Below are 13,701 nucleotides of genomic sequence, written 5' to 3'. Positions count from 1 at the left end.
GAAAATAAATAATAATAAAAATAGGTGGGTAAAAAAAAATGAAAATGAATATTGAAAAAAGGGGTGAGGATGGAGGAGAGTGTTCATGGTCTGAAGTTGTTGAACTCAATGTTAAGTCCGGAAGGCTGTAAAAAGTGCCTAAATGGAAGATGAGGTGCTGTTCCTCCAGTTTGCGTTGGGCTTCATTGGAACATTGCAGCAGGCCAAGGACGGACATGTGGGCATGAGAGCAGGTGGGGTATTGAAATGTTAAGCGATAGGAAGGTCTGGGTCAAAGGTGTTCTGCAAAGTGGTCACCCAGTCTGCGTTTGGCCTCTCTAATGTAGAGGAGACTGCATTGGGAGCAGCAAATGCAATAGACCAAATTGAAGGAGGTGCAATTGAAGCGCTGCTTCACCTGAAATGAGTGTTTGGGCCTTTGGACAGTGAAGAGGGAGGAGGTGAAGGGGCATGGGATTGCATGGGAAGGTGCCATGGGAGAGGGATGAGGTGTTGGAGGAATGGACCAGGGTGTCCTGGAGGGAATGGTCCCTACAGAGTGCCGACGGGGTGTGAATGGAAGAAGTATTTGGTGGCATCATGCTGGAGTTGGCAGAAATGGTGGAGGATGATCCTTTGATTGCAGAGGCTGGTGGGGTGAATAGTGAGGACAAGGGGGACCCTATCATGGTTCTGGGAGGGAGAGAAAGGCATGAAAGCAGAGGTGCGGGAGATGGGTCGGACACAGGTGAGGGCCCTGTCAACCACAGTGGGTGGGAAACCTCGGTTAAGGAAGACATGTCAGAAGCGCAGTTTTGGAAAGTGGCATCATCGGAACAGATGCGACGGAGGCGAAGGAACTGAGAGAATGGGATGGAGTTCTTACAGGATGCAGGGTGTGAGGAGTTGTAGTCGAGGTAGCTGTAGGAGTCAGTGGGTTTGTAATGAATATTGATGGACAGCCTATCACAAGAAATTGAGACAGAGAGGTCAGGGAAGGGAAGTGTCAGAGATGGACTATGTGAAGGTGATGGAGGGATGGAAATTGGAAGTAATTGCCTGAAAAGGGTGTTTATTTGGGACTCTAGTTAAATAGAAATCTTTTGGGAAACGTAAGACTAAACTTAATTGTGTAACTCTAATCTTGTGTGTTTAAGTTTTCTTTTCTTTTGTTAATAAATGTTTGAATTTAATATTTAAAATCTTTAAAAGTGGTAGTGGACTCTACTTCTGATTTCAGTGCATATACCTTCTCATAGTACAAACATAAATTGTAAATCATTGTGATAGCTTGGCCAAGTTTCCCTTTAGGATTTGGTCAGCCTGGCAATTACCACAAAATACCTCTCTTAAAAAAATCTACATTATTTCTCACTAGGACGTTTGACATTATTAGAAAACGCTTGAGAATTTAGAGTGAACTGTTTACCATAGTTTTTCGGTTGCGTTGGAAACAAGCACACAAGCCGGGGTTGGGGGGGGGCGGAATAATAAGGGGGTTAAGGCTTAAAACCTAAATTGGGACAGAAGAAGCAGGTCAGAAATCTGACATCTTAATGTCGTTTCTGCATTTTCCCAATGACTGCTGGCAGTCTTGAAACTTGGATGCAGCAGGAAGTAATTAGGGCCACTTGAGAGCCACTTATGGGGATATATAAATTTTACTTACACTGCACAGAGATCATAGGGGCTTCAAGAGCCTCGCTTGGTAAAAGGTGGTACCAAGCAAGCGGGAGCTCAGTGATGGCTGTCTCTAGTTGCAGAGGAGGTAGAACACTTGCCACGTGGTATGTTGTAGGGATCTTTGAGCAGGCTATTGGGCTTTTGAAGATGAAATTCAGGTGCCTGGATCGATCCGGTGGAGCCCTTCCCTATGTCCCAGTGAACGTCTTGAGTACCGTGGTGGTCTGCTGTGCACTGCACAAGCTGGTGCTGTAGATGGGCAAAGTGTTATACAATGAGGATCTAGTGGATCACGATGAAGAGGATGTGGACGAAGCTCCTGACCAGGTGATGTATGATGAAGGACCCTGGGGGCCACAGGCAAGGAGCAATGAGATACGTATAAGGGAGGCTTGGAAGGTATATAGACGATATATATGACCTTCACAACCTATTGGCTCCATAGCCTCTGGAAGCTCCACCCAGATGTTCCCTTACCTCTCACATTAGCTGCATCAAGTGCCTTGTTGTTGATGGCTCCAGAGGCAGGTCATCAGCTTGTTGTTCAGTATCAGCATGACCTCCAACAGTCCTTCAACTGTCAGTGGCCTCAGCCGTCACAACTTCCGTCAGCTCCTCAGGTGAGTAATTTGATATACACAGCAGGTATTGTCCCTCAAATCTAAGCATGAACAGATACCCACCGATGTGACTCCGCAGCTGTTGACCTCTTCTGTGATCTCTGTCCAGGCTTGCTTGGTCAGGCTGCTGCTTCCCTCCTGTCCTTGGGGAAGAGGACCTTCCATCTTACCCAATGAGCCTGGAGGAGAGCCTACAGGAAGACTTTGCCGGACCATGGGGCTAACCATGGTCTTCCTTCTGCCATTGTGGCTACAGGTCTCCTTAAAATTTTCAGCAGTTCCCATGAAATGCAGGGCTGGCAGTTCTATAAATATGGTGCCAGGATTTGCCAGAGTCATGTGACTCTGCATCTCCCTCAATGTTTGGTTGGGCCCTTCCTGTTAATTGGTCGAAAGATTACATATGGCTGGCTGATCCCCAAGTGAAAGCAGCTCCTGCCTCTGGCTCCAACATCAATGATTCATATTCTTTATCATCAATCTGCAACACTAATTACTTGCAGGTTGTTACTGTCGCCACAGATTGCATGGCTGAAATGGAAGATTTGACGCTGAAAGATACAAATCTAGTTACTCTATATTAAAACATGGATGATGTGAAAGAAGTTTGTATGCAAATCAAAACTGAGGAAGACAAGTTATTCAAACTAAGAATGGGAATCTAAAATCACATGGTGAAAGATGTGAGTGGGTAAATGTTGGGATCTTAAAACGGGCTTGTTCAGGTAGTGTATGCAGCACTGGTGGAAGTTAACAGGATTGTCCTTACATGGGATCATCTGTGAATGGTGTAATACCCCATCAGTTAAAACTGAAGTAGAAAAATTGTCATATTCATCATAACCAGCATGGAGGAGAGGACTTATCTGTTTTACTCATACTGTTATTCCCATCTCACAGGAGAGCTGCAGTCTCCCTGGCTGCCTCAGAGTAAACCAAGCCTAAATATTTGCATAAGTAAAAAAGCTGATTACTTACCACAATCTCAATCGTGAGATCTCCAACATCTGACTGTAACCCAACCCCAACATCACTCCTGTCTCATTCTCCAAGTCCTTGATCTCCTTTCCGCCACCCAGCCACAACCTTCATGTCCTCTCGAACATTGAACCTTTCCCTCTAGTGCCATTGCTTTCTCTGAGACACTGATCCTTCCCCAGGTTCCCGCTATCTTCCTGACTCCTGATTGCAGCCTCCATGGCCCACTGAATACACCCGGTCCCCAGCAATATGCTTACCCTGTGCAGCTTCACACTGCAGCACCTGCCTGTCTTCATTATGCCAGGGTTGGAGACCCAAAATCAGACACTGCTCAAACCTCACCATTTGCGTGTGGGGTACTAATGGCTTGGCGAGGGGCACCCAAACATTGGTGTTCCTGAATTAAACACCCAATCAATTACCAATAGTAATTATCCTGATTTCTTTGTACAATGAATCATGATTTCTTTGTACAATGAATTTACTTCTAATACACAGACTGTAGTGTGTGTGTGTGTCTGTCTGCCCATATGTGTGTACTGCTGTTATATCATTTCACCGTGGTTGTCTCTGCTCAGTCCACTGATTGATCGGTCTGGTTTCAGATGGAGATGTGCCAGTACATAATGAAGAGGAGGTAATAGAGAACGGTCAGATCCAAACATCAGAGCCGGAGGAAGTGGAGCCTGAGACAGTGTCAGGTGAAGCCGTAGCAGACAATGCAGCCCCATGTACAGAGTCAACAGACAAGCCAGGTGGGATTTGTCACATAACAGAATCAGACCTTTCTTATATTATCACAACAGATTGACTATCAGTTGCAAGAAGCTTGAGAGTACTAATAGATTTAGTGCACTATATTCTCGACATTGCAAACTATAGTAGCCTTATAAATGGAGGAAGCTATCACAAAGGATGCCCTGTCTAGTCTGAACTCAGTCAGAAATATTGATACAATTTAAATAAATTTTATTTTCATTGTTGATGCAGACTGATGCTAGAATGTCTCACACATTGCTGTCTCAGCAGAACAATGTTTAATTGTGTTGTTTTGCTTGGTGCAGAGAACCAGCAGGGATTTGTCCATTTCTCCAACACATGCTCAGTTTGAAATATTTTCATTTTCATATTAGCAGGAGCTAAACGGTTGTGCTGAAAGCCAAAAGTGGAGTCAAAGAATTTGTCAATAGTTATATGAAGCTTTTTTAGTTCTAATCAACTCATAATTCAATGTTGCTCTAACTCAGGCTTGTCCAACGTTTTTGTGTGGGTGGGCCACATTTCAATTTTTTTCTCACTCAAGGGACCCATTGGACCAATGAGCAAATTTTGGCAAGTTAAGGTTTGCCACAACATTAAACATGAATTTTTTTAAAAAATCAATGTCGAAGCAATAAATTGATAATTAGTTACAAAAACAAACATACCTGGAAAAACCCAGCAGGTCTGATAGCATCTGCGGAGAGGGACACAGTTGACGTTTCGAATCCGTATGACCCTTCATCAGAACTAAGACATATAGAAATGAGATGAAATATAAGCTGGTAGAAGGGGGTGGGACAGGAGAGCTCGATAGGGGGCCAGTGATAGGTGGAGGCCAAGAAGAGACTGCCAAAGATGTCATAGACAAAAAGGACAAAGGGGTGTTGACGGTGGTGATATTATCTAAAGGATGTGCTAATGGCGTCATTAAGGGAAGCAAGCAGGACAAGCTAGTGGCAGATGGCCCTAGTGCGAGTGGGGTTGGGGGGAAGGGATCGAAATGGGCTAAAAGGTGGAGATGAAACAATAGATCGAAATAAATTTAAAAATAAGAGGGAAAAGAAAAAAATATAGTTGTAATAATTAGTTGTTTGGTGGTACAGAACTTGTGTATTGCTGAAAAGACGAAACACGTCTAAGCTTTTTATCTTGCACTCAAGACACTCGTAAGAATACAAATATAAGGGGAAAACAACTTATGTGAAGAGTGCTTATTGGTTGGCAAGTGGCATTGTCATGGAGAATGCACCAGTGATGGTAACTGACAGTTAACTGCCAATCATTGTTTGAAATTTTAAACCAGGCAGCTTGACCCTGATTGGTCAAGGTATTGCCCTAAGGACTGAGTCAGCAAATGGCTTTCACTTATTTCGTTTAGCTGAAACAGGCACAATGTATGTAAATGTTCTCTCTATCTGCAAAGAACAGGGCACTGTGTATTAATGTATGTAGCTTCCAATACATGCCAATGCGCCTCATTGCGAGCCCGACCGACGATCTTAAGTTGGTTGTCAGTGTAATTCTTAGCAGAGGATTATTTAGCAAATGTCCAATTGTAGAATCACATCTAATGTTGTGATTTGTGTTTCGAGTTTTGCAAGGATGGGCTGGTTGGGTAAAATTTGTACCCTGTCCATTGCGAACAGCGGCAGGGACGTGCTGTTTGATACGATGCAACATTCTTTGAGACATATGGCATCACACTGGCATTGAAATTCATATACCACATTACTCATTTGTGTGATAGGCAGAATGTCTTTTTGGCTTGATGGCATCCTGTTAGTGGCGAATACCAAAATACCACTGGCGTTGTTACTGCATAGTAGCAGCGTGAAACAGCTAGCTTTACTTGTTGCTCAAATTTTTCAGATACCTTGCCCTTCAAGGGTAATCTGAGGTAGACTGGGCACTTTTCAAGGCCGAAAGTGATGGTCATTAAGAAACGCCAAGCAGCAGAGTTAATCAATAAAACCATTTTTGCCTTTTCACTCAAGCAACAGAGCTAGAAAGACACAGACTCGGCCCAAGTCCTGGTAACCAGGGAAGGGGTGGGGGCTGGGGCTGAGCTAAGGAGTTGGGTTTAACTGTACTGATGTTGAATTTGTCTCTGGTGACGTACATTCGGTGCTGGCCTCCATGGAATTCATACGAAAGTTGGGGTGAGAGCTGATTGCCTTTCAACCTGGGTTTTCTTCCTCTCCTGGCCTGCATTGTGGATAGTTTTTTGGGGAGGGAGAAGGACAGGGTTTGTGTGGTTCTCACCCAGACTCAATCACTCTCTCTCACCCAGGCTCATTCCCCCTCTCACTCACCTAGACTCACTCACTCCCTCCCTCCCCACCTGGGCTTGGGAGGTTTGGACATCTTACTGCTGATGAGGTATTTGTAATGCTGTGAAGAGAAGCACTTCCTCACACTGCCTTTTCTGGGACTCCAGCTGCCTAGGAGCAGGGAGGTCAGTGGGTGGGGCTGGGTGGGAGAGCCTTGTTGCTGCGACTGTTGATCCACATGGCCTCCTTGACATGCTTTGCTATCTTGGACCGCTTTAGGGGTCCTTTAGGAGCCAGTGTCTGTGCGGGGAGGGCTGGGGGGTGGGAGAATCAGAGTTTCTCTCCTCCGTTTGCTGCTGATAGGCTCACTGGTGAGCCTATCAGCAGCAAACAGAGGAGAAAAATGGCCTGTGATTGGAGGAGCAGCTCCTTGCAGAATCTTTCATTGAACTTACCTGTAGTTTGAACACTGGGTCCACAGTCTGGATGCAGAGGCTTGGTGGACCAGATTTGGCCTGCGGGCTGGACAAGCCTGCTGTAACTGAACAGCTAATGAGATCAGCTAATGTAACAGCTGTTATGGTCCCTGGCCAAATTCCTAAGTGGTTGGTGAGATCCTGTGGGACCAATAACGTTTTGTTTAAAGTAGACAAAGTTTGAGATTCAAGACAGTTGCTTAGCAAAGAAAGCAACAAGATTCCACGGCTTTTGAACAAACAAAAATAAACTTTACTACACAAGGCCAGAAAGATAAAACAATTTACAATGTCTATCGTATACTCTAACATTCAGGGTAAATTTGAGATACATGTGAATTAACAGGCAAACTGTGGTTGGACATACTACACAACCAATGACAGATGTAACCAAAGCAGATTTCATGGATTTCTCAACAACCCACCCATATGTTAGTCACACTGAGAGTCAACCAACCTCACTGAAACTCTGTCTGTCTCACAAGGGTTTCCAATCTTCACCATCAAAGGTTGCGCCTTGGAATTCTCTCCAGAAGTCTCCCCAACTCAGATGACTTCAATGATGGCTCACCTCACAGGGTTTCAATCTCACCTTCTGAAATTCCGTTCCCCTGGATTCCCAAGTACGCTTAAGCATCAACTTAGAAGCACAAATTTCAGCTCTTTGGCTGTACCAAGCAGAACAAGACTGCACCAAAGGGGTACCTTTGCCCCAACTGCCCTCAGCACAGAGTCACCAACCCTTGGCTGCCTTCTCAAACCTTCAGGGCTTCTCGAGCCCCCTGGCTACCAGAGACTCTCCTGAGCCCACTTCACTTAAAGTCTGTTTCCCACAGCCCTTTCTCTAATTGGGGCCTATTTCTCCCTTCCTGTCTTAACTTAACTGGGACCTGTTTCTGTCCCCTATATTTGTCCCTTACCTGGGACTTTCTTTTGGGATCTCTCCCTGTCCCTCTGAGACACTTGGGGCCTCTACCTGTCCCCCTTTCCTTGTACCTCTCTCTGGGACACTTGCTAGATCACCGGGTCACCTGACCTGGGTTTTCACGCCTCCTTTTTCCTCTAGGTAGAGACATGCAGGACCTTTCCTGGGCCCAAAGAATGTGAAGATGCCAAACTGTGCATGTGCAGGATGTCCGAGTTCATCAGGACTTGGAGTTCCCGACCTCCAAGGTAAGTTTAGCGGGGTTTCTTTACAAGAAGTACTTATCATAAACTTCTAACAAATAGCTTATTACATATGATACAGATAAACTTTTCTTTTTTTTCCACAATTATACATTTTGTATTGCAAAAAGAATATCATTTTTTTTTCCTAACATTACTGTGGAGTACTGAAGCAGGCTTGTGGGGGCTGTGTGTGTAGGTTTGTGTATGTGTGTGTGACTAATTTAATCAAACTGAAGACAGTCAGACTGCAAGGTTTAAATCAAAGATGTCAAGTGTAAAAGCAGGCATTTTGAAATGGAAATAAATGAGCTAACATTTGCATTTGTAGATAAGTTGAGAGGTTGTTTGAATTTCAAAGAAGAACTAGAAGATGACAAGGAAAATGTTTGCATCTTGCAGGAGTTCATAGGTAAACAAGTAGTGGGGATACCATATTTTTTATCTACCAGAAACAAAGACAAGATGGAAACATGAGAGACCTTATATTTGGAAGAGTTTGAGTTTCAAAGAAAACAATGGGTTTAGAGATAAAAGACAAAAAATATATTTAAGGGAAAATTGAAAGCTGTATGAACTGAGTGGCCATGTGAGAATTTGAAAGGTGGGCTGTGCAAAGACAGACCTGTGAAAGGTAGCCTCTAGCCACCCCAGAGAAGTGTTTGTTTGTTCCAGAAAGCAAGGTTTTGCTAAAAGCCTTGGATTTGCAATGTCAAATGAGATGGAGAGAGAAGCTGTGAAATACCTCCCTTACAGTAATAGTGGGTGCCTTGTGGTAATATTACTGGATGTTTTATAATTGAATCTATTTGGACTGTTGCCTAGAAAAAGGTGTTTATTTTAGGAGTATAGCTAAGTGGAAATATTTTAGGAAATGTTGTAAGACTAAATTTAACTCCGTAACTGTAATCTTGTGTGTTTAAAATTTATTTTCTTTTATTAATAAATGTTTTTATTTAAGATTTAAAATCTCCAAAAGTGGTAGTGGAATATTTACTTCTGACTTCAGTGCACTTATCTTCTATAAAATACAAATTGCAAATCGTGATGCTTGGCCAAGTTTCCCTTTGGGATTTGGTCAGCCTGGCAATTATCACCTGCCAGATCATAACAGTATTATAAAGCTACAATGGTTTAACCAAAATAAAACCCAGTTTATGTGGCAAGTAGGATTAGCAGAATTTAAAAATCATAGAATTATCATCACTCAGTGCTCGTGTTTTTTTTTCTTTCACTCCCGGTCTTCAACTCAGCAAAGAAAGTTTCATTTTAGTCCACGGCCCAATTGTCATCCTTTTCGTTAGCTGTCGGCGTAATTCCATCTTTAAGCTCATTTTCTGAACTCAAATGTGGTAAATTCTCATTCAGATAATAGGTTAAAATGGCTTCTTTGTGCACTAATAATTTGTTTTTCCTCTGATTAAAATCTCTCTTTGCCGATTCAAGGGTGTTATTGAAATGCTTTTTATGTTCACACAAGTATTCCTGCTTGGTTTGATCTTTGAACATTAAGATCTTCTGGTTTCTCCTGATCCCATTCCAAACGGCTCTCATTTAATTCTCTTCAAGCAACGTCATCAATTTCCTCACTCTGGACTTTTATTTCTCTTTCTAATGCTTCAACTCTTCCACACAATTCACGAACCACATCATTCCACTCCTCTGTAGGTTTTAAGTGGTCTTCCATGAACTGTTCACTTGCTTGGAGTCTTGCTACTATGCCCTGTGTGTCAACCTTGGCAAGGACATGTAATTCAGTATTTGTGGTCATTGCCCCTTCCAGATCATTTTGCGGTTTCAGTCCTTTCCATTGACAATTCTTAATTTTCAATTCTGCGGGCCCTTTTGTTGCTTCTGTACTGTCGATCACTGAGGTTGATGCATCAGTATTGTTACTTGGATCAGTCCTTCGCTCAACTGGATCACAATTGGGCAAGGAGTTTTTATTCACAGGAACAACTTCAGAACTGAAACACCCCATCCCAGGTTATGGAAAAACTGCACTCCCCGCTATATAATTGCCCAATATAAAGCCTGTAGTTTTAATAGGTAATTTTGGAACAATCCCAACTACACAAGGTCCCTTCATCAGAGCACAATTTAAATTAACCTTATGCAATGGGTAAGACACACACTTCCCCTCAATAACCTGTATTACCTGACTGGGAAGGGGATCAAAGGTTACAGGGAGAAGGCGGGAGAATGGGGTTGAGAAACTTATCAGCCATGATTGAATGGCAGAGCAGACTCGATGGGCCGAATGGCCTAATTTCTGCTCCTATGTCTTATGGTCTTATGGTTATGGTATTAATACATTCTGATTCAGCAAACTTTCTGAAGAAAGATCCAAATCCTTAGCTAACAATTGCCCTGAGCTGAACCAGTATCTCCCAGGATAACAATTTTTCTGGGCTCTTTCATGTTCTTTCTGTCTGCAAAGAACAGGGCATTGTGTATCAATATATGTAGCTTTCAGTCCACACAAATGTGCCACACAGAGAATCTGACTGACAATCTTAACTTGGTTGCCAGCGTAATTTTTATCACACTGAGGATTATTTAGCAAATGCCCAACAGTGGAATCACATCTAACGTTGGGCACTGTGTTTTGAGTTTTGCAAGCATGGGCTGGTTGGGTACGGTCTGTACCTTGCCCATTGTGAACAGAACGAATATGCTTTTTGATACTCTCCGCCAGTCTTTGGGAAGTATAGCCTACATACCTAGCATCACACTGGCACTTAAATTCATATACCACATTACTCATTTGTGTGAAAGGTAGAAAGTCTTTTTGGCTTGACCACTCCTGTTGCTACTGCATAGTAGCAGCGTGAAACAGCTAGCTTCATCTGTTGCGCACATTTTTGAGATACCTTGCCCTTCCAGGGTAATCTGAAGTAGACTGGGTACTTTTCAGGGTTGAAAATTCATGAGTTTGCACGATATGCAGCATGAAATGATCTGATCGAGGCAGCCATTATCCTGCAGGATGTCTTTGATGCACCCTATCTCGGCATCAAGCTTGCATGGTGAGCAAATGGCTTGGGCCCTATTTACAAGGTTACCAATAAGGTCAATTTTATGGTGTGTGGAACTATTAGAATCCCAACACGTGTATTGACCAGTGAACGTAGGCTTGCAGTAGACCATGGTAGAGAACCCCTCCGGCAGATTTCTCAACTAGTACGTCAAAGAAAATGCAAACATATCATCCATATATCGGAAATATGCAAGGGATAGGAAGTTAGGTGTCCTTCCATCAAAGACACGTTTCTCATGGAACCCAACAAAGATATTTGCGAGAGCCGCGCCTAGAGAGGATCCCATGGCAACACCATCTATTTGGGCATACATTGCATTGCTAAAGCTGAACTCAACTGCACAAGTTGCTGCGTTCATAAGCTCAATGAATACTAATTCATGCAATGGTGAAGCGTCTAGATCGCCATGATATAGTGCTGCAGGGCAAATATCTACGGCCTCCTTAAGTGGAACATTGTTGAATAGTCTAGCAATGTTAATGTCAAATGAGCACATGGACACAGCACTGCTATGCAATGTATGTATGGTCTGGTCTTCACAAATGTGAAGGAATCCTTCACTGTGTATGTGGAAAACTTGTTCTAACCTGGTTGTAACAATTCATTCAACAATTTGGCCAATTCATGTTGTGCAGAACCAGTCATAGGATAAGATAGAGCGTAAAGAGACATCACTTTTGTGTGTCTTGATATGTGGATGATATGTTTGCTATATTTAAATTTGTAACAGCATGTAATAATTTCCTTACATGTCTTAATGGGCTCCGTCCTGCGCTCAAATTTACCTTTGAAATGGAGCAGTCAAATGAACTCCCTTTCCTTGGCGTACTAGTTGAGAAATCTGCCAGAGGTTTCTCTACCACAGTCTACTGCAAGTTTACCTTCACTGGTCAGCACACATGTTGGGATTCTTAAGGTTCCATGCACTATAAAATTGGTCTTATCGACACCCTCATAAATAGGGCCCAAGCCATTTGCTCACCAGTCAAGCTTGATGCTGAAATAGGGCGCATATCATCACTTTTGGCCCTGAAAAGTGCCCAGCCTACCTCAGATTACCCTGGAAGGGCAAAGTATTTCAAAAATTTGAGCAACAGATGAAGCTAGCTGTTACACGATGCTACTATGCAGTAGCAACACGAGTGATATTCACAACTTAACAGGATGCTGCCGTCAAGCCAAAAGGACGTTTTGCCTATCACACAAATTAGTAATGTAGCATATGAATTTCAGTTCATGTGAAGCTAGGCGTATAGACCGTATGTTTCAAAGACTGGCGGATCGTAACAAACAGTGTATCCCTTCCGCTGTTCGCAATGGGCAAGGTACAGACTGTAGACAACATAAAAGCAAGCCATCTACAGTGCTGTTTTGGGCTGCATTAGAGTGCTTTGGCTGGAGTTTGGTGAGAGAGGGAGTTCACTGAAGAGGGAAGGAGGGATCCTTTCATTTTCTACCTTTCCTTAATAAGAGGAGTGGTGGCCTTGGTAAGTAGGACCTGGTGAGTTTTTCTTCTGAATTTAACATTCTCTAAATTAGAGGATGTAAAAGTTATAGGAGTAATTTAAGGGTAAGTCATAGCAGGTCAGCTTGGCCAAGTGAAATGCAATGTGGGAAGTCCGGAACACTTCCAGCTTGGCAACATGGAAACTAGGAGCAGGATTAGGCCATTCGGTCCTTCAAGCCTGCTCTGCCATTCAATATGACCATAGCTGATCCTATATCTCAATGCCATATTCCTGCTTTCTCTCCATATCCTTGATACACCTAATATCCAAAAAAATTATCATTTTCTTTCTTGAATATACTCAGTGACCTGGCCTTCACAGCCTTCTGTGGTAGAGAATTCCACAGGTTAACCACCCTCTCAGTGGAGAAATGTTTCCTCATCTCAGTCCTAAATGGCTTGCCCTGTATCCTGAGACTGTGGCTCCTGGTTCTAGACTCCCTAACAGGGGGAAACATCCTCCCTGCATCCAGCCTGTCTAGTCCTGTTAGAATTTTATACGTTTCAATCAGATCCCCTCTCATTCTTCTAAACTCTAGTGAATACAGGCCCAGTGGAACCAATCTTTCCTCATACAACAGTCCTGCCATCCCCAGTATCAGCCGAGTGAACCTTCGCCGCAATCCCTCTATGGCAACTATATCCTTTCTTAGGTAGGGAGACCAAAACTGCATGGAATACTCCAGGTGTGGTCTCACCAAGGCCTTGTATAACTGCAGTAAGACATCCCAACTTCTGAACTCAAATCCTCTTGCAATGAAGGCCAACATACCATTTGCCTTCCTAATTGCTTGCTGCACCTGCCTATTTACTTTGATTGACTGGTGTTCAAGGACATCCAGATCCCTTTGGACATCCACATTTCCCAATATATCACCATTTAAATAATACTCTGCCTTTGTTTTTCACACCAAAGCGTATAACTTCACATTTATCCACATTATACTGCATCTGCTATGCATTTGTCCACACACACAACTTGTCTAAATCACCCTGAAGCCTCCTTGCGTCCTCCTCACAACTCGCAACCCTGCCCGTTTTGTGTCGTCAGCAAACTTGGAAATATTACACTTAGTTTCCTCGTCCAAGTAGTTTATGTATATCATGAATAGCTGGGGCCCAAGCACTGATCTCTGTGGTACACCACTAGTCACCACTTGCCATCCGGAAAAAGACCCATTTATTCCCACTCTGTTTCCAGTCTGTCAACCAATT

General features: G+C 43.3%; 1 protein-coding gene across 1 annotated transcript in view; it reads left to right on the top strand.

Annotated features, from left to right (window-relative positions):
- The window catches only part of phactr1 (phosphatase and actin regulator 1), a 711,982-nt gene that overhangs the window by 454,248 nt on the left and 244,033 nt on the right, over positions 1-13,701 (top strand). The window contains exon 4 of the mRNA XM_078539187.1: positions 3,869-4,018. Within this exon, the coding sequence (XP_078395313.1) occupies positions 3,869-4,018 (150 nt within the window). The remainder of the gene's footprint in view (positions 1-3,868; positions 4,019-13,701) is intronic.

The sequence above is a fragment of the Cetorhinus maximus genome, chromosome 3, assembly GCF_964194155.1.
Source record: "Cetorhinus maximus chromosome 3, sCetMax3.hap1.1, whole genome shotgun sequence".
Taxonomy (NCBI): Eukaryota; Metazoa; Chordata; class Chondrichthyes; order Lamniformes; family Cetorhinidae; genus Cetorhinus; species Cetorhinus maximus.
This window is presented reverse-complemented; position numbering and strand designations above follow the sequence as displayed.